At 32.6% G+C, this 27,981-nt stretch overlaps 1 protein-coding gene across 6 annotated transcripts in view; it reads right to left on the reverse strand.

The window, feature by feature from the left end:
• LOC127730812 (microtubule-associated protein 2-like) overlaps window positions 1-27,981 on the reverse strand; it is a 132,868-nt gene that overhangs the window by 64,927 nt on the left and 39,960 nt on the right. For all 6 annotated transcript variants that reach the window (XM_052239400.1, XM_052239399.1, XM_052239398.1 and 3 more), the window contains one exon: window positions 2,349-7,751. In XM_052239400.1, the coding sequence (XP_052095360.1) occupies window positions 2,349-7,713 (5,365 nt within the window). In that variant the 5' untranslated portion in view covers window positions 7,714-7,751. The remainder of the gene's footprint in view (window positions 1-2,348; window positions 7,752-27,981) is intronic.

A 27,981-nucleotide genomic window follows, 5' to 3' on the forward strand; every position in this document is an offset into this window, starting at 1 on the left:
ATATCTTTAGCTCAAAGTATTTACATTAATTTTAAGCATAATGCAATCCCTTGCACATGTGTTTTTATAATTTCTTGCTTCATGTAATTTAAAAAAATGTGCAATTTCCTTTTTTTTCTGAAGAAGTTATGAGTGTTTCCATGTTTTTCCAACTATTTTTATATCCTGAAGGCAATTTAATTAGAGTTACTTCCCTTTTATTGTTTTCCAAATGTCCAGTTTTAAAACGAAATTTGAAAGTAGCAAATAAATTTTTTGTCAGTGACATAACTTTCCTAAATTTTCTGTTTATAAATTATTTAGAAGCTATTGTTCCAACTCCCTCATAGGTGGATTTGACTATTCTGTTTACATTTCTCTTGGTCATAAAGCTACACTCAAGTTCTTCAAGTATTTATACATCTTTTAAATGTTTTGTTTTGATCATTCCTGATGTAGGACAACCCAGAAAAGCAACTAGAATGCACCAAATAAATAGACAGTTATTTTCAATTCCTTTAATAGTGTATATAAATTTTGGTTTTTTTTGCTACTAAAGTGATTTTACTTTAATCAAAGATTCTAATACATGTAATTATTTCATAGGATATTGATATTTTAGCTGTTAATTTCATATTGTTTCAATTTCTATCTATAATCTATAAAGCACATGTTTCTTGTTGTTTAATAGATATACTTAAAGTGGTGTTTTAATTATAAGACCAACCAACTGACATGCATTCTTATTCGTTTAATATTAAGCATTGTTTCTGGGGTAATCTTTTTTAAATGACATTGAATTATACATGAAAACAGTCAGCTATCAAAGGTTCAGTGCTTTATGGCAGTTCTTTACATTTTTATGTTAATAGAGCTATAGGAGATAAGCTACAAACCAAAAAAAACAAACTATTACCACTATAAAACATCAAGTGGCATAATAATTATCAGCTGTCTTTTTATAGTGAGGAGACATTATGATTAACTCTTGCATCATAGGTTATAGATAAGCAATGTGAGAACCACAAAACATTTAAGTGCCTGTAACAAGTCAGGCTACTTGGACCATGTGTTGGTCATTGTTGTTTGTACATTTATTTTCTCCAATGAGTCAGAAGGTTTATGTGGTCTGTCTGTCTACCAATATTTTTGTCTTTTAATGAATTCTATGATAAACAGAATGGTCTTGGCATTCATCAGTAATAACATCATTTATATCTGTTACAAATAAAATAAAATAGAGGTTTCTTTTTTTCTCTGCAAAATACTATTCAAATATTATCAGTTTAGGTAACAAATGTTTATCAAGCAATTCGATTTTGAGCTACTTACATTAAACAGTTAATTCAATGATCAGTTAATTAATTGTTATGTTGTACTGTCGACGGAAATGATGTATAATGCATGCAAATAAAGTAAGAAAAAACAAAAAGAAAAAGACATGCTAAACTCAAAACAGTCAACAACAAAACCATGCAAAACTGTATGAAATAATATTTATTCAAAAGTAAAATATGCAATAAAACCTATAAATACCATATATGTACATGAAAAATGACATCAAAACTCAATAATTTTTAAAAGTCTACTGTAAATTTCTTATTATTTAAATTTCAAATGTTATTTAACCCACAAAAAAATGCTAGAATCTGCCTGTTCATGCAACCACATCTGGTTCACAAGTTTACAACAGCTGCCAAAGTAAAAATATAAATTGATTCACTTTTTAATGAGATTTAATGAATCTAAAAGGAAATATATAATAAAAGAGTTTTGATCTTCAAATGTACAATTGATAAAAATCATCCAAAGATCATATTATTGTCATTCACTTGGTATCAAGCAAAGCTTGGGTGTATTTGCTAAGCTGGGTGTTAGTGAACTTAAAAACAAGGCCTGCCAAACAAACCACTGTCCTGAACCAGCTCTCTGTAGATTCTTAAAGACCCTGGTGTCTATTAAATGTAATGACAGACGATTAAATTGACAATATGAGTGTTATTTTATTCACAGGTTGTTTGAGGACATTACTTAGTTCAAGCTACTGTTTATATGACCATTTTGATGCAACTAATACCTGTGGGATATCAAATAGCATAACTTGGTGTAGACATGTAATATACACAGGGTCATATTATAAATAGATTGTATACTATTTCATTTACTGCAGGTATTATTTGTATCCAAATGAGCATGAACTAATTGACATTTTATATCTTTAACACATAAACAGAAGCATAAACACATCAATGTCCTAGCAACCTCTAAATAGCGGGACTCTTAATTAAATGGTCAATTTAGTCTCTTGGAATCTACACTAAGCTCATTAAGGAAAAAAAAAACATAAGCTAAATAAAGTGTCAATAAACCTTTTTTGGATCTTGTTATTCTGTATCTAGATGGTGCTGTCTTAGGAACACTTTTTAGCGGTTTGGTTGGACTGGATGCACCTTCTAATGCAGACTTCTCGAAAGTACGGGACTTACAGAGGCTACTCTTAGTTGGCCTGGTTAGTGAACTAGTCCTTGATATGTCAATAGATTTGGGTCTTTGTTTAGTTTGTTTTGCAGGTTCAGTTGTTGAAGCAGGTCTGGGTTTACGAGTTGTGTCCCTTGGCATTCTTGTTGCAGGTTTATCTGTTCTGGTAGGTGGGGTTGTCAATCTACTGGTTGACATGCTTCGTTTTTCAGTTTTTGTAGGTGATGGAAGTTTACTTAATGTATCTTTCTTCCTAGTGGTATCTTTTGTTATCTTCTTGGTTTCCTTGGTGATATCTTTTTTCTGACTGTCTGGCTTGGTCAATTTTAATGTCTTTTTTGGAGAACTCTGCTCTATTCTTTTAACCTCAGTTTTCATAACTCCAGTTTTCTTTTTCACTTCAGATTTTGCAATACTGTCCTTCACCTCAGATTTTGTTTCAATTTTTGTAACTATTTCTTGCTTTCCTTCTTTTTCAGTTAAATTGAAGTCAGTCTTTTCTTCCCTTTCTGGAGTGAATTCATCAGATGTTGACTGAGATATGCCATTCTGAAAGCAGGGATGTTCATTTTCTTCTTTTTCAGGAGTTACTTCCTCAGAAGCTGAATGGGATACACCATTTTGCATACATGGCTGATATGTTTGAATAGCTTCATCTTGGTCAACAAATTCTCCAGTTAGAGAAGATGACATCAGATTTTTCTCATTTTCATGTTCTACATACAGTTGTGCATTTTCATCACTAGATGGAGACTGCAGCATATCATTTTGAGATAGGGGTGATTGTATGGCAGAATCCACATCACCTTCCATGCCATAACTGTCAGTTGGTGTTTCTGCACTTGTCACCTCCTCTATCTGTTGACCCATACTCTCTTCAACAAGGTGACCTTCAATTGTTTTTCCATCAGCAGGTTCTAAAGAACATGTTGTTTCCTCTTGTTTGTCTTGATTCTCCATGTGCAGGTCTGAATCAGGTTCTTCTTTTTCTAAAGAAACTAAAGGTTTCATTTCTTCTTCAACAGATTCTTTAAACTGTATAGACTCCTCAGAATAATTTACAGCTTCAGAACCATCATCCATTGTTTGTCCTCCAACAGGAGCAACAAAACTTTCAAGGTCTTCCCTCTGATTGGATGACAAATCTTGTATTGAGGGCTCATCTGTTGTATCATCAAATTGTTCACATTTATCTAGAATAGCAGAATCGTCCATTCCAGTAGTTTTTAATTGACTTGTTTGAATATCATCTTCTGGGGTTGACTGCTCAAATTCATCCTCATCATTTCCAACTTTATTATCCTCAAATGTTTCTCCCTCATCAAAAACAAATGATCCTTCCATTCCAGTCTCTCTCTTTTGATTTGTTAGAATTTCTTCTTCAGGTGAAACCTCAGGGGTAGACTGTTCAAATTCAGGCATATTGCTCTCAAACTGTTTGTCATCAAATGTTTCTCCTTCTTCAAGAACAAATGATCCTTCCATTCCTGATTCTCTCATCTGATGCATTGGAACCTCATCTTCTGGTGAAACCTCAGGAGTTGACTGTTCAAATTCACCATCATCACCATCATAATTTTTATCATCAAATGTCTCTCCTTCGTCAAGTACTAAAGAACCTTCCATTCCTGTTTCTCTCATTTGACTTTGTGGAATCTGTTCTTCTTCGGGTGAAATTTCGGGAGATGTCTGTTCAAATTCATTTACATCATGTTCAAATCCAGCTTGATCCCCTTCATATTTTTTATCCTCAAATGTCTCTCCTTCATCAAGTACTAAAGAACCTTCCATTCCTGATTCTCTCATCTGATGCACTGGAACCTCATCTTCTGGTGAAACCTCAGGAGTTGACTGTTCAAATTCACCATCATCACCACTATAATTTTTATCCTCAAATGTCTCTCCTTCATCAAGTACTAAAGAACCTTCCATTCCTGTTTCTCTCATGTGACTTTGTGGAATCTGCTCTTCTTTGGGTGAAATTTCAGGAGATGTCTGTTCAAATTCATTTACATCATGTTCAAATCCAGCTTGATCCCCTTCATATTTTTTATCCTCAAATGTCTCTCCTTCATCAAGTACTAAAGAACCTTCCATTCCTGATTCTCTCATCTGATGCACTGGAACCTCATCTTCTGGTGAAACCTCAGGAGTTGACTGTTCAAATTCACCATCATCACCACTATAATTTTTATCCTCAAATGTCTCTCCTTCATCAAGTACTAAAGACCCTTCCATTCCTGTTTCTCTCATCTGACTTTGTGGAATCTGCTCTTCTTTGGGTGAAATTTCAGGAGATGTCTGTTCAAATTCATTTACATCATGTTCAAATCCAGCTTGATCCCCTTCATATTTTTTATCCTCAAATGTCTCTCCTTCATCAAGTATTAAAGAATCTTCCAGTCCTGTTTCTCTCATCTGACTTTGTGGAATCTGTTCTTCTTCAGGTGAAATTTCAGGTGTCGACTGTACAAATTCATCTACATCACCTGCATACTTGTTATCATCAAAAGTTTCTCCTTCCTCCAGAACAAATGATCCTTCCATTCCAGATTCTCTCATTTGATTGGCTTGAATATCATTATTTTTGGAAACATCAGAAATGGGCTGCTCATTATCAGTTTTTTCGCCACCACATTTTATATCTTCAACAAGCATTATTGGCTCCTTCATCTGATTGGTTGGAATCTCATCTTCTGGAGAAGTTTCAGGAGTGGACTGTACAAATTCTGCATCATCTCCATCAAATTGTTTATCTTCGAAAGTTTCATCTTCATCAAGTACAAATGATCCTTCCATACCCGTTTCTCGCATCTGATTGGCTGGAATCTCCACCTCATCTGATGAGTTATCAGGTGAAAGCTGTACAGGTTCATTTCTATCTGAAATTTGACCTTCATCTGGTATAATGGAAGCTTCTACACCTGGTTGACCTTCATCTGGTATAATGGAAGCTTCTACACCTGGTTCTGGTAATTGTGAATCTGTCATCTGCAAGTCTGTTGAATAATTAGCAGGCTGAAATGAAGAAATTTCTTGTTCAGTTGGCAGATCTTTATTATTTTCCATCATATTGGATGTCATTGAATCATTATTTAATGATTCTTCCTCCCCTTCTGATGATATTGATTCCTCCATTTTCTTATCACCCAAAGTTTCCCCTTCCTCCATCACAATTGAGCCATCCATTCCAGATTGTTCATTTTGAATTTTACCATCATCTATTTCATCTTCTGATTCATCAGAATATTCTAGTATATCTGGTTTAGTGTCCACCTGTTCCACATCCTCATCCAATGTTCCTTTTACATCATTATTTCTTACATCTTGTCCTATATTTTGATTTTCACTTTCAAATGTTTCAGTTGATAACAAAGTTTGTTGTTGAACTTCCTCAGAGGATGGAATCTCTGATAACAATGGCTCAACAGATGGATTGGTGGCCATTTCTACGCCAGCATTGCTTTCAGAAAGAGTTTTGTTGGATTCTGTTAGCAACCCTTCTTCATGTTTATGACTTATTTCAAGTTCATCAGAAACTAAGTAATTGATCTTTTCAGCTTCATTAAGCTGTTTATGTTGCATTCTACTTTCCATTTCAAGGTCTTGATTATCAAATGAATTTTGTTTTTTAACTTCTTGCTGTTCATGCAAAGAATGACTTTGTTCAAAACTATCTTCAAAATGTTTTTCTCCATTATCTGAAAGTCCTTCTAATATGTGACCTTTATGAAGGTCAAACTGATCTACATGTTCACTTTTAGTAACAAAATTGTTATCAATCTGTTGAGTTTGTTCCATTGTCATAGCAGCAGATCCAGGTAACTGCTCCAAAGGAACTTGACATTGTTGTTCAAGCTCTTCATCATCTGTGCTCTCTGATTCTTCCATTAGTGTACCTTCTACTAATCCACTTATCTGAACCTGATCAGTCGATTGACCTCCTACGAAATCGTGAAAAGGAGGTCCTGTCTCCATACGCGAAGACTGATTAGGATCAGGAGTTAATGACCTTTCTTCCATGTCTGAATCGTCACTTTCTATGGGAATGTCTTTGTTATTTAGTGCTATATCTGAAGTTCCTTCTATTGCTTGCTGATCTGAAATCAAATCAACTTTGTCCTCATTTGATTCTTTGGAAGTAATTTGTTGAGGAGTTGCTGACTCAAATTCATCTTCAGAATCGCTACCCAAAGATTCCTTTTCCTCTTGTTTTAAAAGGTCTAAATGTTCTGAATTTGTAAAAGCTGGTTGGCTTGCTTGAACAGCCATATTTCCATTTTCTTCATCAGATAATTGACTATGTACTACATTATCTTCAAACTGAACGTTCTTTAAATAATCAGAATCTTTCTGTGTTATACCGGATGCACCTATATTTGGATCAACACTATTGTTCAAAGCATTTTCAGTGTCTTCAATTTCAACAGGTTGTTGCTTTTCTTCTGTATCACATATGTCTGGAACAATATGTTCTAAACCAGTTTGACCTTCCATTTTATCCATGGATTCATCTGTGTAATCACTTTCATCTGAATCCACATATTCGTCATCATAATGATCTGCATGTTCATCCTCATTATAAAAGTCATTCTCAATTGCTTCATGTCTATCTTGAGGAATACTTTGAGTGTGCAAATCATTATCATCACAACTCTTCAAATCTGTATCACCACAACTCTTTAAATCTGTATCACAAGTTTTAACTGTCTGTTCATAACCTTCAGTCGCCTCAGTATGTGAAGCTGAGGACTCCATCATTAAAAGATCAGGAGGTTGTGAAGAAGGAACATGTTCTTCGTAGCCACTTTGAGCTATTGGCTTTTCTGAAAGATTATTGGGTGCAAAAAAATCATCTCTGAAACTAGTTTCTTCATGACTACTCTTTGATTCTAATGAAAGTGGATTCATATTAAGAAGATCAGGTTGAAATTGGTTCACTGAACCCTTCACTAGAGGATCACTACTTCCTTGGTTAAACATCATGTCATCCTCTTGTTCCCAATCTCTGTTTGAATCTGAAAGACTAGAATCAACTAATTCCTTCCCAGTATAAGGAGGAATGAAAGAACTTTGGTTTTGACCATGTAAAAGGCTATTGTCTGTCTCATCACTATGGTAATCATCCATGGAACCAGGCACTTGCTGATTTGCCATCTGGTAATTTAAAAGGTCACTTTGATTTATTTCTCCATTGTCACTATGTCCTTTTGACATAAAAGGGTCACTAGAATCAAGGTCAAGGTTGTCATCCATTGTGGTTTCTAATGCTATCTTATAGGATCAATAAAACCCTGAAAAGATAAAGTTATATCAAAGTCAATGATTTAAAAACAATAAAGATATATCAAGGTATTTTTTTTACTTTTAAATTTAGCATATTAATTTTAGTGTGCAGATTTCTATTGGAAACAGATTGGCAATGTCCTTTTGTACTGAAATGAATAACAAGGAATATTTAAAAAAAAAAGTGGTTTGTTTAATTTATATGATACTTGAAAGCAATGGATTTGATTTCAATTCATCATGCATAAAATGTAATGTCTTCAAGAAAGAACTGAACTTATTATATTGGTTTCTTCATCTTGCATTGTCGGAATATAATATACCTCTTTCATTCCACTATAAATATGACATTTTACACACAGATTAAGACACAACAGATTTCAATCCATTGCTTAACTAAATCATAATACATCTTATTTTTTGTCCCAAAAAACAAAATTCTATTAATGTTTTCAAACAAATCATAAAAGTCTTATAGATTGTTCTCTTCAAAGTATTGGTAGTTATCACTTTATGTTCTGTATAATTCTGTTTTGTTTCAGACTATCACTTTCTATAGAATAAAGAGAGAGAGAAGAAATTCTCCTAACAACACCTCCCTTAAAGTTGTATTAGACATAATTAATAACTAATTTACTTGCAATTAAATAAAAAGTTCTTACAACACAATCATTATCTCTCTTCAGCCAATTTTTTTTAGAATACATTTGATTGAAGAAAGCAAAAAAGTGTCAGGAACTTAACCAAGTACTATACAGATTACGGCAAGAAAGAAATAATGTCAAATATATATTTGGGAATACCATCACTGAGGGTGACAAGTGTTTCATGCCATCACTAATCAAGTATATAATGATACACCCATTCAGTATACAACATTACACTCATTTGGTATACCACATACACAGATTCAGTATACTAAAAATAAAAAAAAGGAGATGTCATATGATTACAAATGAAACAACTATCTAACAGAGATCTTAGGAAGTGGATGTAAGTAACTATAGGTTACTGTACAGCCTTCAACAATGAGCAAAACCCATACTGTATAGTAAGCTATAAAAGGCTCTGGCAAGACAAAATGTGAAACAATTTAAAAGAGAAAACCAAATGCTTTATGCAAAAAACACTAAAGAAAAACAGATATGGCAGACAATCAATGACAGCCATCAAATTTTAGGCTCCTCACTTCAGACAAGCACATAAAGAATGTGACAAGGTTAAACATGTCTGTGTTCACTAAACCCTCAAGACCCCTAACCTGGGTCAGTTTGTAATAGCACAACAAAAGAACAAGCTGTAAAAATCAGTTCAAAATTTGACTCATCGGATCAACATAAAGCACATACAAAAACTTAATCAAAGAGCTGAAAGCTCTGAGGAAAAATAACACCACTGTCTCTAATATTGTGATATTTTTTATGCAAGTCTTGATTTTCACATACCGTAATTAGTTTAACATTCTAACATGTCTCATAAGCATATAGTTGATATTCGTATATGTGTGTGTGTTATGTGAAGATGACAACTGGCTGTTTTTTTAGTACAAATGTATAGGTCAAGACTACCTGAATGATCTACAGTATCCAATGACTACTGGCTGTTTTTTTCTATAAATAAATAGGTCAAGACTACCACAATGATCTACAATATCCAATGACTACTGGCTGTTCTTTTGTACTAATAAATAGGTCAAGACTTTTTGAATGATCTACAATATCCAATGACTACTGGCTGTTCTTTTGTACATATAAATAAAGACTACCTGAATGATCTAAAGTATTCTAAGTAATGTGATTTTTGTCTTGCAATTACATTTTTCTAAATCAAGAATATAGACTACTAGTATCCTTTTCAAACCAAATGATTATGAAGAGCCTGTTGTTATCAAGCTCCTATACCCCACATACTCATTAAATAAGTTACTAGTGACCTAGTTATTTCTGTTACTTGAAGCAAATTATATTTCTGTAGATTTAGACAATAGTATAATATTGTTTTACTAGTTTTATTTCACCTTGAAGATTAGACAAATAGGGATACTCCTTTGATTTTTTATTTCATGTCAGTCAGGTCGCTTTATATGAAACTTGAAACCACTTCTCTGCCATATTGTTATTTCATAACAACTCTGCCCTTGACCATGTTGACCCATGTAATTGATATTCATTCTTTAACCATATATCATAGTCAGTTAGTTTTTGATTTTGCACTCCCACACCACCTTTCAGGTCAAATGTCTGTCTCCATTTAAGTTAATGACATTGAACAATAATGGTATTAAACACAATTCCAATAGTGATAATGCTGTTCTAGTAGGTCACCATATATTCAACTCAGGTAGCATTCCAGTTATTGAAATTTGTGTCAGATTAGAACAATGATCTAGACCTTTAGGAATGGATCTTACAATTTAATATGGAGCCATAGTATGGGACCCCTACACGGTAACAAAAAAAAAAACAAGCTTGAAAAGATACAACGTCAAGCGGCAAAATCTATCACCAGAAATTACAAGTCAAGAGAGGATGGACGGGATACGTCTCTAAAATGCTTGCCTAACTGGAACTATAACAAGATCTCCAGACAAGACGAACAAGGAGTTGAAGCCAGAAGTTAATATTTATGTAAAAAGTAGTTGAGGGGCTGATTCCCGCTATTGAACCATACTGTCATTCTATAATATTATTGCGTTAGTATTTCTGTATTGTCCTGGTTATTGGTCCATGTCTTGGTGTATTGGTCTGAGGCGAAGCCGAAGGCCAATACTGCTGGCCGAGGACCAACAATAAGGCCAATACAGAAATACATGTAATAGTATCTTTATTTATTAACTACAGTGTTACAATATTTTTTTATTTCATTTCACAAGAGATAAACATTTTTACCTTGAAGTGGAACTATCCAAATCTCAGTTTCTTTTTACATGTTTTATAAGATGCAATATCTAATGATTTGGTGCCGTTTCCATGCATCTTCAGCCTTTTCTCATCTGATGAATTTTTCTACCCTTTCCAGTCACTATAAAGTGTTACAACTTTAATTTAGACACAACACATAAATAGTAATTGGAAAGGTACTGCCATTGCATGTGTAATGCAAATATATTTAAAAAAAAAATAATGTAAGAGTTGAAATTGATACAACTATCCATAAGCCAATTGACCAAAGAACGAAGATTTGCGCAATTACAGAATGCATATGCCTGGTTCGGGTTTAAAAATAAAAGACCGTTTACAAAACATGAGAAGCGAAAGTGAACAGTAAAAATCGACATGATGAAATTATGAGGTCGTCAAGAAATGAACTTTGTGATAATTTACTCGTTCCCTAAACCTGAAATAATTCCATCGTCTACTTTCAAAATGCTTTTCAAATGAATGGGACCGTCTTTAACCTAAAATATATGCCATACTGAACGTTTCAGCTTGTTTAAATTATGGTGAGTAAATAAAAACTGCGTCGTACAAACAACTGTTTACTTTCAGTTTGAGTTTATCGTGACTTACGATCTAAAAACTAGAGACGTTCCGAAATCCTGTTTTGGCCGGATCAGAACTCGGCCAATACGGAAAAAAAATCTGTATTGGCCGAGTTGACATCTTATATTGCATATGCAGTTTTCATCATTTTAAGTACAATAACAGTGTAGTTAATTAATAATGATACAGTTACAGACTCTGCTGCTATAACTTTGTGAACAAAGATTCATACGCACCGCGTGGGTATAACCGTATTACTAATTTCCGATTATTAAAATCTTCGTAAATCTTTAAAAAAGACCAGTTTCTATCCAATGGATATCAAAATGATTCTGATTATTACTGTTTTAATGATTGTAAAGTTGAAATGGCATGAAAGGCTGACATTATTTAGGAGAACTATTTTGTCTAGCGATTGCTGATCATTGGAGGGTAAAAAGTCCAACACCATAACAAAACGGATCTATTTATCATGTATACATACCGATTGTTTACGATTGTAAGACATGTGCATAAAAGTGAAAGCTCGAATAAATATGAAAAATATAACAAAGGGATAGCTCCAAATACCATTTAATAACAAAAAACATATGGACAGGTCAAGATATCTTTTTGGTAAATAAAATAACGTATGTAAACTGGTTCCCGTCCGACTACAACACTTTAACAAAGACTTTGTTCGAGTGTAGCGTAATACAAGCAGATTCCAGTTAGTATGTAAAATAGTAAATATGAAACCGAGTGCGGTAGGCGGAGGCATAATCAACTTCCGTTAGTTCTGGTCAATGGTATCGGAAACATGCCGCTGATAGCGTCATTTTCCAACAAAAAGACAAAAAAAAGGTACCAGTGTAAGCGTACTCACATACTAAAAGCTAGTTCAAAGCTATTTTCAACTAATAAATAAACCATTGTATTCAAAATTAAAATATCAATCCTTACACATCAAACGGATTTAGTGTAAAGACGTCATAAACAGTTTGTGATAAACATGAACTTGTGCATTTATATAGTCATACATATGGTGGGCACAAAATAATTGATAATCTTAAAAAAGCTACAACCAATGTCTGTGATAAGTATCTGTAATAGTCCAGAAGCTAACAAATTGACTGTACAGACTTATTTTCCCTTAGAAGCTGATTCATAGCTTAAAAACATGAGTTCGTAGCTTACAGTCTTCACAAGGAAACCCTGTAATACATTAAAAACAGAAAACCACAGCAGTTAACCAGAAGGTTATTAGGTATATAAAAATAAAAAACAGAATCAATTCAACTTCATGTCAAATGTTCTTCAATGTTAGAAGTAAAAATAAAATGAAAATTACTTTCATTTTTTATAATGTTCTCTTTTCCCATAAGTAACATTCATTACCCAGAAACAATCATTAAACTAATACTAATTGGCAAATGAAATGAATATTTCCACAAAGTTTCCCTCTGGAATAAAGTCAGGGCTAACTTGTAAGTCATTAATTCAGACAGGCTCTAGATGCACTCTTATCATTAAGTTCTTATTTGAACATGAATTTTATGCCAAAACCCTTAAAGGAGTAAGCCAGATAAGAGCCCTTTTGGTCCTTAATTCTATGTTGATTGTTTCAAAGTAACATGCATTTCAAGTTGATGAAAAGATGTGGGAAAGGGAAACAGAACTAATTTTGTCAAGCTTTTCTTATAAAGAGCTGACACTTACACCCCAATAAGGGGGTGATGTTTGCATATCACGATCAATTATTCTACAATCTTTAAAGTGAATCAAAAAAAGAATACAAAAGTTGGTACTGACAGACAGACAGGTTGATTCCTATATACTCCCCATAACTCTGTTTGCAGGGGTATAATAAGATTGTGGTTCACTTGCAAAAAAATATCTGCAAGGTTCCAATTCAAACCAAACATTTCTCTGCATGCTTGCAATTAATGCTTGGAATTTTGTTTTCTAAGCTCACTTTACACAGTTAGAATTTCATCTTTACTGTGATTTGGATTTAATTTCTAAATTAAATTTTGTTTTCCAATATCAGGGTATTTTCAGAAAAAGTACTTGGTTAAGCAGCTAAATCCTAATTGGTATAAATATGTTTCCAAATACTTTGTCATTGATCTGGCAACATACTCCACTGCTTAACTCCTCGCTTTTTAAACTCTCACTTCTCCAAGAATAAAATGGTTCTGATCACAGAAACAGCCCCAAATTTGACAGATTCCAGCGTGACTTAACTACATTCATTATGCAGTAATGATGAGCTACTTAATATAAATTACTGTTATTTGATATCCTACAATGTTGCCCTTTGGGACATATAATAGTCTTAGTTATATCGACCAATAGTAATTCTGACAATAATAATTGATACCTGGTTCAAATAAGGTAAAAGGGCAAAGGCATAAGAGATCTCCTTAATGATTAAAATCATCAAATGTATCAACACAAGATAGTTGTCATTACTTAAACTCACCAAAAATTGAAAAATCATCAAATGCTAAAAATCAGCACAGATTTTCTGCCAATTTAACCCAAAATGTGCAGATTTGATATTTGACTAAAAGAAAAGGAAATGTTGGGAAAATGATGAAGTTCTGGAGAAATTTTAACACAACATATTTGTTCATGAGAAATTGAATGCATTCTGATTCAGAAAAAGACAACTGCAAACCCATAAACCTTCCAATTGCTTTAAGCAATCCTAAGAAAAATGAAATAAAATGCTCTGCAGGGTGCAGATTGATACATCTGCAGAGGTCGAACCATGAACAGTTGGGGCAAGTAGCAACACTACACTCAAGCTTGATAGTTTAGCAATTTTAGGAACGAATGATGTTGTGGAAATGAAATGCAGATTAAAATTATATCCAAGTTAAAAGGATAATATATTATAATGAACTGAAGATTTTTTTAATTTTTTGCAAAATAGGATAATAACATGGGATAAAATTGTGTAATTGTGGTTTATGGGATTGTAATTCTAAATGGTTGGGATGTTATTCTAATAAGACTTGTGAATTTGTGATGAAAATTGTTCTGAAAAGTAATATCAAAAGGTGACATTAATGCTGTGTTTTAGAGTGGATTATTATTAAATAGTGGTTGAGTTATTTCCCTCAACAGAAATGTCACTATGGAGGATTTTAAGTATATGTGGGAAATGTTTAGCACCTTAATTTGGACCTACTTGAAAACACTACCAAAAATCAAAATTCTAAATACATGGTAAGATTAAGCATTATCAAAGAACCCCAATATTTTAAAATTATTTAAACCCTAATGAAAGTGGTCCGAAATAAGCAATTTAAACAAATTTATTAAAAATTGCTTGTTTTTTAGCCCTTTTTGATCCCTTATTCTCAAGCAGATAAGGCCATATAACCTCCAAATTCAATCCAACCTTCCTTTTTGTGGTATGGAACCTTTTGGTACAATTTCATACAAATCCATACACTTATACTCAAGTTATTGAGTGGAAACCAGAACAATGTTTGCTTTTGGCCCCTTTATGGCCCAAAATTCTTACGATTAGGGCCATAAACCCAAAATTATTACCAACCTTCCTTTTGTGGTATGGAACCTTGTGGTACAATTTCAAAGAGATCCATACACTTATACTCAAGTTATTGTCTGGAAACCAAATGTCTTTAGGCGACAACGACACCACCATACCATTATACGGCCGCAAATGTTTGCAGTCATATATAAAATATACCACAACATATATTTGTAGTAGATTAAAAGATTTTAGTATGGTGATATTCTGGTGATAGTAAAGTTTATTGTTTCGGAAATATTTTATCTGTATGAATCTTATTTTTTCTTTCTGAATTAAAATTTCTGATAAAACCAAATTTTTTAGCTATGTAAAATAACCATGGATACATTAGGAAAATGCAGAATTTAGAAAAATTACTAAAAAGAGTGTCATCTGCATTTTTTTTTATTGATTATGCAATGAAATATAGCAAATTTATTGTTATCAGCAGATAATTAGACATCAACTGAGCACATCTCCATATATGTATGGCTCATACAAGACCAAATTCACATACAGTTTCCTACTTAATCTAGTCATGTAGAAACATTTAATTTCAGCATAACCTTTAAATCTTTGTTTTTAAACACAAGGATTTGCCACAATTTATAGAAATAATGCCAGTACATGTTGCATGTAGCTTAATGGACAGAAACTTTCCTTACTTGCGTTTCACATTAAGTCATGTAATTGACAATTCATTTCAGCGACTGCATGAGTAATACCATTGATTTCTTCATTTTAATAGAAATTACGGTTGAACAATTTTCAAAATTTAAATTATGACGAAAATACTTCTGCCATTAAGTTATTTTGAAAACAAGATGTCTGCCTTTAAAAATCAGCATTTGTTATAGCTGACCACATTAGTTTTAAACATTGTTTTCTTATCAGTTACATAATAGTATATTTTCGAACAATTTTATCCACTAAAAGAGCATTTGTCCTGTAAATGCATGTCATTTTTCTTGCTCTTTGTGTTGGCCAAGTATAATGTAATTAATCAATTAATGCTTTTAAAATTACTTTACAGTTCAGTTTAACATTTCTATTCTTGAAAATTGAAAAGCCTAAAATGTCTTGCCTATTTTACTGGTCATGACTGAAATTATATAATGTTTTAAATATTTTTAAGTTGGATTTCCCTCATTTTCATGGATCAACGACTGCATGAGAAACTGTGATGATTTTTGTAACTCATGATTTTGAATAGGGTCTCACAACAGGTATCATTCACCTAATTGCTCCCTCTCCTGGAGAAATTAAGGATCACAGTGATTCTTCTCTAATATGCCCAGAAAAAAAAATGTTCCCCATAGCAAACACTTTACATTACAGATAGGAACCTTTGCAAAACTATATTTCAAAAGTGACAGACCTACTATTTATCAGACTGAAATGGATCTCATTGATAGTTAATCCAAATTTTTTTTTTTTATTTCCAATGTGATTTATTCATTGATCCATCAAATTAATTTTGAACATGGATCAACCGACTTATTTTAGATCTAACTAGTAAGGTAAATAATTTAAATAAAACAAGATGAAAAAGACAGTTGATGGATAAAAAATTACCACAATTATCTAGCCATGCATAAATCTGCAGGAAGCAATTATCTTCAGTTGCAAGTTACTTTTCTTTCTTGTTAAGCTTTTCCTATCATTTTTTGAGGTACTGTCAAGTATTGATGACAAATATCTCCATTACAAAAACATTTCTCTCTTATGGTCGTGGCCTGTTATCTATTTCTTGCATGAAGAGATATTTTTGTATCACACTGCACGGAGTGTAATATGAATAAGTGACATGAACACTGCATAATTTGATTGGCTTATCCAGCATCATGAAACGACATTTCCATCGGCTATTAGTTAGGTCATTGATGACTTTCAAAGGTTAAGACAACCTACATTTCGTCCATGGCAACAGAAATACATGTATGTGATTTCTTCAATAATATACAAAACACTCACACTTTTCACCTGAAAATCTTCTCTTTGTCAAAGGAGGAGATCCGGTAAGGGCTTATTTTGGCCTAAAATTCGAAGTACATCTGCTGAAAGATTTTTGTCATTTTTTATACATATAAGTGTCTTCTTCAGTCGATTCAATTAGTTTATGTTAAAGATTTTAACTGATTTGGTCATCAAAGAGGCTCAAATTCAAGCTTAAATATGAAAAATCTATCAAGTATGCAACAAAACGTCACTTTTCAGATGGTTTTTGTCTAAAATGAAAGTGGCCGCATTCGTGTTCAGTCTCAACATTTATATATGTTATGTATTATCAATAAATACAACATATATTTAAATATTAAGACTAAAATGCTAAAATTGTGAAGATTTCAGTATTTTTGCATGAAATAATGATGGGGGTCAATGATGCTAGTACCTGATGCATGTCCATTTTACTGCCAAAAACAGCCCATATTTATGTAACAAAAGTATTCTACTTTCCAATAAATAGCTAAAAGTTTACATTTTCAACAACTTTGTAAAACGCTGAATTTTGGGGCCAAAAAGGGGTATTACCGGACCTACTCCTTTTATTACATTCTGAAGCGTACAAAAAGTCTGATATTAAAGTTTGACATCCGAACAGGACATATAGCATCATACTGGTATGTGCAAAAGACTTAATCAATGATTCACAGAATTTTTGATTTAACACAATGAGAGTGTTGACCATAAGAGAAAGAGGTTTAACAACTTTTGAGATTTCAATATCGCTTGATATCTACAGTCGTTGTCTAACTTAAATAGTAACAATGAACTCGCTGAAGGCTAGTCTATTATGATATTTAAATTAAATAACTCCAGTTGATATAAAACAATATCCAATTCTCACTCGTAATAAAACCTATAAATATCATATATCATGATTGGTAATAAAGATGTCTGAATTTGAAATATCCTAAGATAACTAAGTTACTGAGCTCCTTAATAAATAAATTATTTATCAAATATTTGACTTGAATCATACATATATACAATTAATGACTACAGCTAAAAGTTTATAGACAGGTTTTATAATGAATTAACACAACTATGATTTGATTGTATCTGGAATATTGCAGGAACTGCTGATGTAATCACGACTAGAACCAATCAATAAAATCAATAATGTGTTACAACAGAAACTATTTATAGACATAGAACATTTATTTTGATCAGAACTGAAACAGAAGTATGTGTTGTCTGCTTAACTTTGATACAAAATCAATACCCTTGTTTCAATGTAAATAAAAGGAGATGTGGGGGTATACATTAATTATACAGCAACCCAACAACACTAATCACCAAAAAATATTTACAGGTAACTTTTACAATATCAGGGAAAGGATATAACTAACAAAATACTTTGAAAACCCACCTTTGAAACAAAAACTTGACAACCACATGACTCAAGGCAGTTTCTTATAAATGAGGTACTGTGGATTCATTTATTTTCATGCGTACCAATTTTTGTAGATTGAGAAAAACTTGCATTTTTGTCGATATTTAATTTCGTGGTTTGGATAAAGTCTGCATTCATTCCTATAGAAAATTTGAAATTTGTTGAACATTTTCCCCTGTACCCTCGAAATCCGCGAAAATTGGTATCCAACTAATAATTATGAATCCACAGTATTTAGATGCTTAGTATTACAGCATATCAACTGACTCTGTTAAAACAAAACTAATTTGAAAACCTAACATTTGGACAATGTCAAGCTTTAGAATTCACTGCACTATAGAATGAAATGGGATATGGGTTTTGCTCATTGTTGAGGCCATGAAATGTGGTATGAGTTTTGCTCATTGTTGAAGGTCGTACCGTAACCTATAATTGCTAACATCTCCCTCATTTCGTTTCTGATGCATAGTTGTCTCATTGGTAATCATACCACATCTTCTTATTTAATATCAGGTGATAGAAATCAAAGCTAAAGGCAGCCACTGGAATTATCTGAAAATATGATGAAACACTAATTGATCAATGAAATCACCAACTTAGCTGAGGAAGATAAGTATGACTTAGCCTTAAAAGTCTTTTATATAAATACCAGTACCTGTAATTAAGTAAAAGGGGAACATACCTTTTTCAATTGAATTTGTTAGAACCACAGATTTTATTTTTAAGTAAATGTCCTCATTTCAACTATTTAATAATCTGTGGAAGTTAAGCCTCTTATAACAAAGCTGATGCAAAATAAATCTTTCTGCTGTACAAAGACCTTCAACTCAAACTAGTATACATAATATTATCTTATTTTGAGAAATGCTTCTATTTTTGAAATTCTCCATACATCAAGTCCTAATAAATAGACATTTTGTCATGTATCGAACTCACCAGTATTCAGGTGAATTTACCAGAGTTAAGTCCGAGCAATTTTTGTTTCAAGACATAATACTTTTCAAAACATTATAATACAAATAACTACTCATAAATATGGAAATATTTGGAAACAGTTTGTTCTTGACAACAAAAATAACACCTCTTACTTGTTTCTACAAAAAAACAAATACCAAAGAAAAATTGAACTTGTATTTGAACAAGTATATCTAAATTAAGGAATAAGGCAAAGGTTTTTGAATTTGTTGGTTTACGGATCTGCCAACCCAATTTTCCCGATTTTCAGAGAAGAAAAAAATCGAAATTTTACACATTTTTTTATTTCCCCCTACTCTTCCAAATTCATAATCCCTGAAATATAAATAAAAATATCTGTGTAGTTGTGTTTACCGCAAATCATCTAAAGTATTGTAGGTGCATCATATTCAAACAAATACAGACAGAAATGAGAACACATCTTCCATTGTTGTTAAATAAAAATGTCAAAATAATCTGTTGCATATATTTTATTAAAAATAAAATTCTAAAAAGAAACAATTGAACAGATCTGGAAATGTTACTTATGCAAATATTCTAACATCACAAAAACCTATGTTAATAGCACTTTACAATAATTTCGTTTTCCTTCTTTGTCATAATTCCATAAGATTTTATTTTTAACCATTTTTGGACAGGTCATGTTTCATACACATAAATGAAATGGACCCGTCCATTTATACAACTCCACAGGATTTATTCAAATAAAAAAAAAAACAAACAATAACTAGAGGCTCTAAAGAGCCTGTGTCGCTCACCTTGGTCTATGTGCATATTAAACAAAGGACACAGATGGATTCATGACAAAATTGTGTTTTGGTGATGGTGATGTGTTTGTAGATCTTACTTTACTGAACATTCTTGCTCCTTACTATTATCTCTATCTATAATGAACTTGGCCCGGTAGTTACAGTGGAAAATACTTTGTAAAAATTTACAAAAATTTACAAAATTTATGAAAATTGTAAATATTGACTATAAAGGGCAATAACTCCTTAAGGGGTCAATTGACAATTTTCGTCATGCTGACTTATTTGTAGATCTAACTTTGCTGTACATTATTGCTGTTTACAGTTTATCTCTATCTATAATAATATTCAAGATAATTACCAAAAGCTGCAAAATTTTCTTAAAATTACCAATTCAGGGGCAGATTTGCTCTAAATGCTTTGGTTTCAGAGATATGAGCCAAAAACTGCATTTTACCCTATGTATTATTTTTTAGCCATGTCGGCCATCTTGGTTCGCGGGCGGGGTCATCGGACACATTTTTTAAACTAGATACCCTAATGATGATTGTGGACAAGTTTGGTTAAATTTGTCTAGGTAGTTTCAGAGGAGAAGATTTTTGTAAAAAATTACAAAAATTTATGAAAAATGGTTAAAAATTGACTATAAAGGGCAATAACTCCTTAAGGGGTCAACTGACCATTTTGGTCATGTTGACTTATTTGTAGATTTAACTTTGCTAAACATTATTGCTGTTTACAGTTTATCTCTATCTATAATAATATTCAAGATAATAACCAAAAACAGCAAAATTTCCTTAAAATTACCAATTCAGGGGCAGAAACCCAACAACGTGTTGCCTGATTGGTCTGAAAATTTCAGGGCAGATAGATCTTGACCTAATGAACAATTTCATACCATCAGATTTGCTCTAAATGCTTTGGTTTCAGAGATATGAGCCAAAAACTGCATTTTACCCTATGTACTATTTTTTAGCCATGTCGGCCATCTTGGTTCGCGGGCGGGGTCATCGGACACATTTTTTAAACTAGATACCCTAATAATGATTGTGGACAAGTTTGGTTAAATTTGTCTAAGTAGTTTCAGAGGAGAAGATTTTTGTAAAAGATTACAAAAATTTACGAAAAATGGTTAAAAATTGACTATAAAAGGCAATAACTCCTTAAGGGGTCAACTGACCATTTTGGTCACGTTGACTTATTTGTAGATCTTACTTTGCTGAACATTATTGCTGTTTACAGTTTATCTCTATCTATAATAATATTCAAGATAATAACCAAAAACGGCAAAATTTCCTTAAAATTACCAATTCAGGGGCAGCAACCCAACAACGGGTTTTCCGATTCATCTGAAAATTTCAGGGCAGATAGATCTTGACCTGATTAACAATTTTACCCCATGTCAGATTTGCTCTAAATGCTTTGGTTTCAGAGATATAAGCCAAAATCTACATTTTACCCCTATGTTCTATTTTTAGCCATGGCAGCCATCTTGGTTGGTTGGCCGGGTCACCGGACACATTTTTTAAACTAGATACCCCAATGATGATTGTGGCCAAGTTTGGTCAAATTTGGCTCAGTAGTTTCAGAGGAGAAGATTTTTGTAAAAGTTAACGACGACGACGGACGATGGACGCCAAGTGATGAGAAAAGCTCACTTGGCCCTTTGGGCCAGGTGAGCTAAAAATGTAGTATAAATCCATGAAAAAAATTCATTTATATAACAACAAGTCAATCTTTACAGCGTTCACAAATGAAAACCATTGTTTCTCCCAAAGGGAGATAATTCTAAATGATCTTCACATCCCGTTTTCCTAAAATACCAATTCAAGAAATTACACAGACTCCTTCAAGGATTTACTTTGTTATCAATATCCTGGTCAGCTGTCCTCAAGAGAGAAATCGCAGTCTCAATCAATAAACTTGTCTGGGTATTTATTGTCAATTGTCTTTCATAGATTTTCCATTTATAGTTTGCTGCAAGACATTTTACAGTAAAAGTACAAAAATTACACAATGATTTCAATAAAACCCTTGTCGTGCATTTATTTCTATTGTTTTTGTCTTTTTTTAATTGATAATGTTTATGTTATTAAAAATATTTCTGTTCTAGAAAGTAAGCATTCTCTTTCTAAGAAATACAGCATAAAATTTACATTTTGTCGAACTTACTTTATTTCCCAAATTTACTACTGATACTAGTTCCAGATATATCAATCCATTTAATTGAATGCTAACATGTTTGACCTATCATGTAGAGCTAGTTTCAATAGCTCCTCTAGAACAAAGATTTTGGTGGAGCCAAATCAATTTTTCACTAGAAAACTTTATCCTTCTTAAAGATTTACATTGTAGATTTGACTTCAACAAAATATCTAGGGCATTTGAACAGTATGTCATCGATGGCAGTTCCAATAGGCTCATTTGATTCAAAATGCTCTATGAACCAAATGCTAAGCATGCAATGTAAAATCACTTACTCTTCAATACACAGACTTATCTTTAAATCCAGATACTAAAACAAACAGCAATAAGCTAAATAACATACTTCCACAAAAAACATTAGAAAAAGTTAGACGAGTAATTTATAATTAAATTAGTTAATTCAATAACTTCCTTATTGTATCAAAAGTTCCCTATTTATAGCTACAGTAAATATGGATACTTATAAGTAAACTGATGTTATATCTCATTAAAGAAGTGCCTTCTACTTTATAAACATCCATGTCCTTTTATATTTTGTGAATGTTATAAGTGCAAAGACCTAAAAATATTTTACATAAATCCGTAGAGGAAAGAACAATAACTTATAACAATGCAACCTTGTATCAATTAAATATAGGTAGTATACAAGCACTGTATTTATGTAAGAAAAAGAACAGAAGTCTTGCAATAAATAATGGATAGAAAGAAAGAAGATAAAAGTTAAAAGGATCAACAAAGGGCAACAATTAATGCCTCCAAGGGCACTAAAAAAAGAACTGACTGTTACATATCTAAGAAGGATTAAATGTTTTCTAGTTCTGATTATGAACAAATTAAGCTCATAAAAAGCTTTATTGTATTCTGATTGTGTTGTACAATGGGACTATAGATAAAATAAATTAGAATAAGAAAGCTGAGGCAACTAAGTGGATAACTATCAATTATAACTAAAGATGAGTGTCATTTCAAAATCACAAAAATGCATTTCTTTCCACTATACATTATGTCTATTAAATATGGTTAGTTCAAATTCCAAATAAAGCTTCTTAGAGTTATTATCCAGAAACCCCTGTTTCTGCACTTATATTATTCTATATAAAGTATCTTTGACCTTGACTTTAGAAGTGTTTATTATAAAATTAATATGGATTATCCTTTCATTACATATATCAGAGTTTGACTACAATTCAAAGTAAGATTCTTGGGATATTATACAGAAACCCCTTTTGCTCCATGTGATATATATAACATTTTGAGCTTTAAATAAATAAGGCTATTCCTCTCATCAAATGTTACCATTATCCAAATTTGAAACTAATCCAACATTATAAGGTTCTCAAGTATTCATTAAAAAAATTCCTTTTCTGCACTAAGTCGAGTCTTTTTCAATATCTGTGACCCTGCCTTTGGATATGTTGATCCCAAATTCGTAAATGAACTTTCCCATATTATATATATGACCATATATTCAAGTTTGCTTCCAATCCCAAGTAAGTATCCATATTCATTTACAATTCTTAAGGATCTTAGTCTCATTTTATGTGACAATATATCCAAGTTTCATTCCAATCTCAAAAAAGGTTCTCTGGTTTATCACCTGGAACCATAACTGACTGATGAACTGTAAGAAGGGTAAAAAAAAGCAAAAACCATTTTACTTAGTAGATAAGGCTAAAATGACAATAATTCTTAGTCAAGACTTCACAGAGCAAAAACATCAGACCAACACCGGGTCAGACATATGTAAATATTGAAACTGACAATTCTCCAGTGAAGTCAGCAGTACACAAAATCAATATCCTGTTTACTATCAAATATTGAAACTGACAATTCTCAAGTGAAGTCAGCAGTACACAGAATCAATATCCTGTTTACTATCAAATGAGCGACTGCTATATAACAATTGATACAAAAGTATAAATTTCATATTTGACAAGACTATTATATGGAACATGTAAATTTCAATTACTGAATTTTTATAGTTGTCATTTCATATATGCTACCAATTGTTCATGTGGTTAAGTGACCCTGACGTAACTTGTCAATGTATCAAAATCAGTTATGTAAATATATATTCAATAAATAATTACATTGGACACTGGAATCTCTAGAATTGATTAGTAATAAGTAAAACTGTCAATTACCGGTCCATGAATGTTGTTATTCCCTTTTGACAATCAATTTATTTCAGTTACAAATTGAACTTTTGAACTTCTCCTCTTGTCCAGGAAACTGAATGATATACATGTGGAACCAGGAAAATCTTTTGTTCTAGCCTTGGTACGGTTCTCACTACCAAATTTCAATGTTCATTGATCTGTGAAATATGGGTCCAAAAAATTGGTAAATATTCATAGTTCAAGGGCAATAACTTCTATTAGGAATCAATTTTATAATTTCTACCTATATCGTTTTGTACTGAACATTTTTTGCTATTTACAGTTTTCTCTATCACAGATTCTGAAAAAAACCCTCAAAATCGGTAAAAATTGTCTTGCAAGGACAATAACTCCTATAAAGGGTCAATTGACAATTTCAGGCATAATGTCTTATCTATAAATCTTATAGTACTGATTTTTTTGTTGTTGACAGTTTCTCTCTATTTATCAGAGTTTCAGAAAAAAAAAAGAGCCAAAATCTTTCTTCAAAGTCAATAACCCCAATGAGGGGATGATTAACAATTTTGACCACATGTATTTAATTGTTTATTTTATCTTGTTGAACATTTTTCGCTGTTTACAGTCTGTATCTATCATAGTTTCTACAAAATATGCAAAAATAATAAAAATCATCTTTCAAAGGTGATAACTCCTATAAGGGCATGTTGACCTATTTGGAAATCTTATTGAGCTGAATATATCTACTGGAGACAGTTTCTTACAATCTATCATACCATTATATACAGCCATGTTCACTTCTTTGTAGATGTTATTGTGCTGAACATTTTTGCTGTTTACTGTTCCTTTTTATCAATCATAGTTTTAAACTAGAGGCTCTAAAGAGCCTGTGTCGCTCACCTTGGTCTATGTGAATATTAAACAAAGGACGCAGATGGATTCATGACAAAATTGTGTTTTGGTGATGGTGATGTGTTTGTACATCTTAATTTACTGAACATTTTTCCTGCTTACAATTATCTCTATCTATAATTAACTTGGCCCAGTAGTTTCAGAGGAGAAGATTTTTGTAAAAGATTACTAAGATTTACGAAAAAATGGTTAAAATTGACTATAAAGGGCAATAACTCCTAAAGGGGTCAACTGACAATTTCGGTCATGTTGACTTATTTGTAGATCTTACTTTGCCGACATTTATCGTTTTTTACAGTTTATCTCTATCTATAATAATATTCAAGATAATAACCAAAAACAGCAAAATTACCTTAAAATTACCAATTCAGGGGCAGCAACCCAACAACGGGTTGTCCGATTCATCTGAAAATTTCAGGGCAGATAGATCTTGACCTGATAAACAATTTTACTTCATGTCAGATTTGCTTTAAATGCTTTGGTTTTTGAGTTAAAAGCCAAAAACTGAATTTTACCCCTATGTTCTATTTTTAGCCGTGGCGGCCATCTTGGTTGGTTGACCAGGTCACGCCACACATTTTTAAAACTAAATAACCAAATGATGATTGTGGCCAAGTTTGGTTTAATTTGGCCCAGTTGTTTCAGAGGAGAAGATTTTTGTAAAAGATTACTAAGATTTACGAAAAATGGTTAAAAATTGACTATAAAGGGCAATTACTCCTAAAGGGGTCAACTGACCATTTCGGTTATATTGACTTATTTGTAAATCTTACTTTGCTGAACATTATTGCTGTTTACAGTTTATCTCTATCTATAATAATATTCAAGATAATAACCAAAAACAACAAAATTTCCTTAAAATTACCAATTCAGGGGCAGCAACCCAACAACGGGTTGTCCGATTCATCTGAAAATTTCAGGGCAGATAGATCTTGACCTGATGAACAATTTTACCCCATGTCAGATTTGCTTTAAATGCTTTGGTTTTTGAGTTAAAAGCCAAAAACTGAATTTTACCCCTATGTTCTATTTTTAGCCATGGCGGCCATCTTGGTTGGTTGACCAGGTCACGCCACACATTTTTAAAACTAGATAACCAAATGATGATTGTTGCCAAGTTTGGTTTAATTTGGCCACGTAGTTTCAGAGGAGAAGATTTTTGTAAAAGATTACTAAGATTTACGAAAAATTGTTAAAAATTGACTATAAAGGGCAATAACTCCTAAAGGGGTCAACTGACCATTTCAGTCATGTTGACTTATTTGTTAATCTTACTTTGCTGAACATTATTGCTGTTTACAGTTTATCTCTATCTATAATAATATTCAAGATAATAACCAAAAACAGCAAAATTTCCTTAAAATTACCAATTCAGGGGCAGCAACCCAACAACAGGTTGTTCGATTCATCTGAAAATTTTAGGGCGGATAGATCTTGACCTGATAAACAATTTTACTTATGTCAGATTTGCTCTAAATGCTTTGGTTTTTGAGTTATAAGCCAAAAACTGCATTTTACCCCTATGTTTTATTTTTAGCTGTGGCGGCCATCTTGGTTGGTTGGCCGGGTCACGCCACACATTTTTTAAACTAGATACCCCAATGATGATTGTGGCCAAGTTTGGTTTAATTTGGCCCAGTTGTTTCAGAGGAGAAGATTTTTGTAAAAGATTACTAAGATTTACGAAAAATGGTTAAAAATTGACTATAAAGGGCAATTTCTCCTAAAGGGGTCAACTGACCATTTCGGTTATATTGACTTATTTGTAAATCTTACTTTGCTGAACATTATTGCTGTTTACAGTTTATCTCTATCTATAATAATATTCAAGATAATAACCAAAAACAGCAAAATTTCCTTAAAATTACCAATTCAGGGGCAGCAACCCAATAACGGGTTGTCCGATTCATCTGAAAATTTCAGGGCAGATAGATCTTGACCTGATGAACAATTTTACCCCATGTCAGATTTGCTCTTTATGCTTTGGTTTTTGAGTTATAAGCTAAAAACTGCATTTTACCCCTATGTTCTATTTTTAGCCGTGGCGGCCATCTTGGTTGGTTGACAGGGTCACGCCACACATTTTTAAAACTAGATACCCCAATGATGATTGTGGCCAAGTTTGGTTAAATTTGGCCCAGTAGTTTCAGAGGAGAAGATTTTTGTAAAAGTTTACGGACGACGGACGACGGACGCAGGACGACGGACGCAAAGTGATGAGAAAAGCTCACTTGACCTTTCAGGTCAGGTGAGCTAAAAAACAAGAATGTGTCCATAGTACATGGATGCCCCACTTGCACTATCATTTTCTATGTTCAGTGGACTGTGAAATTGGGGTCAAAACTCTAATTTGGCATTAAAATTAGAAAGATCATATCATAGGGAACATGTGTACTAAGTTTCAAGTTGATTGGACTTCAACTTCATCAAAAACTACCTTGACCAAAAACTTTAACCTGAAGCGGGACAGACAGACGGATGGACAGACGGACGGAAGGACGAACGGACTGAAGCAGACCAAAAAACATAATGTCCCTACTACTATTGTAGGTGGGGCATAAAAATGCAAAAATGAATAATCCTCTGTCGATGGCAATAACTCCTGTTATGGTCAATTGGTGATTTGGCAGTCTTGCCTTATTTGTAGATCTTATTGGTCTGGTTATTTATAATATCTAAAATTTCTATCTATCTGTAATTGTTTTCAAGACAATAAACAAACAATCCTTTGGGCCATGGAGCTATAATGAGATACGAAATGAAGATAAGAACATTTCAGGGAATTTCAAAATTTTTTCATTTTTAATTGCCATGAACATGCTGAAGACAGGAACTTGTATAAGGTAAGATGATAAACTAAGTTTTATAGGAA

Source organism: Mytilus californianus, unplaced genomic scaffold (genome assembly GCF_021869535.1).
Source record: "Mytilus californianus isolate M0D057914Y unplaced genomic scaffold, xbMytCali1.0.p SCAF_2, whole genome shotgun sequence".
Classification (NCBI taxonomy): Eukaryota; Metazoa; Mollusca; class Bivalvia; order Mytilida; family Mytilidae; genus Mytilus; species Mytilus californianus.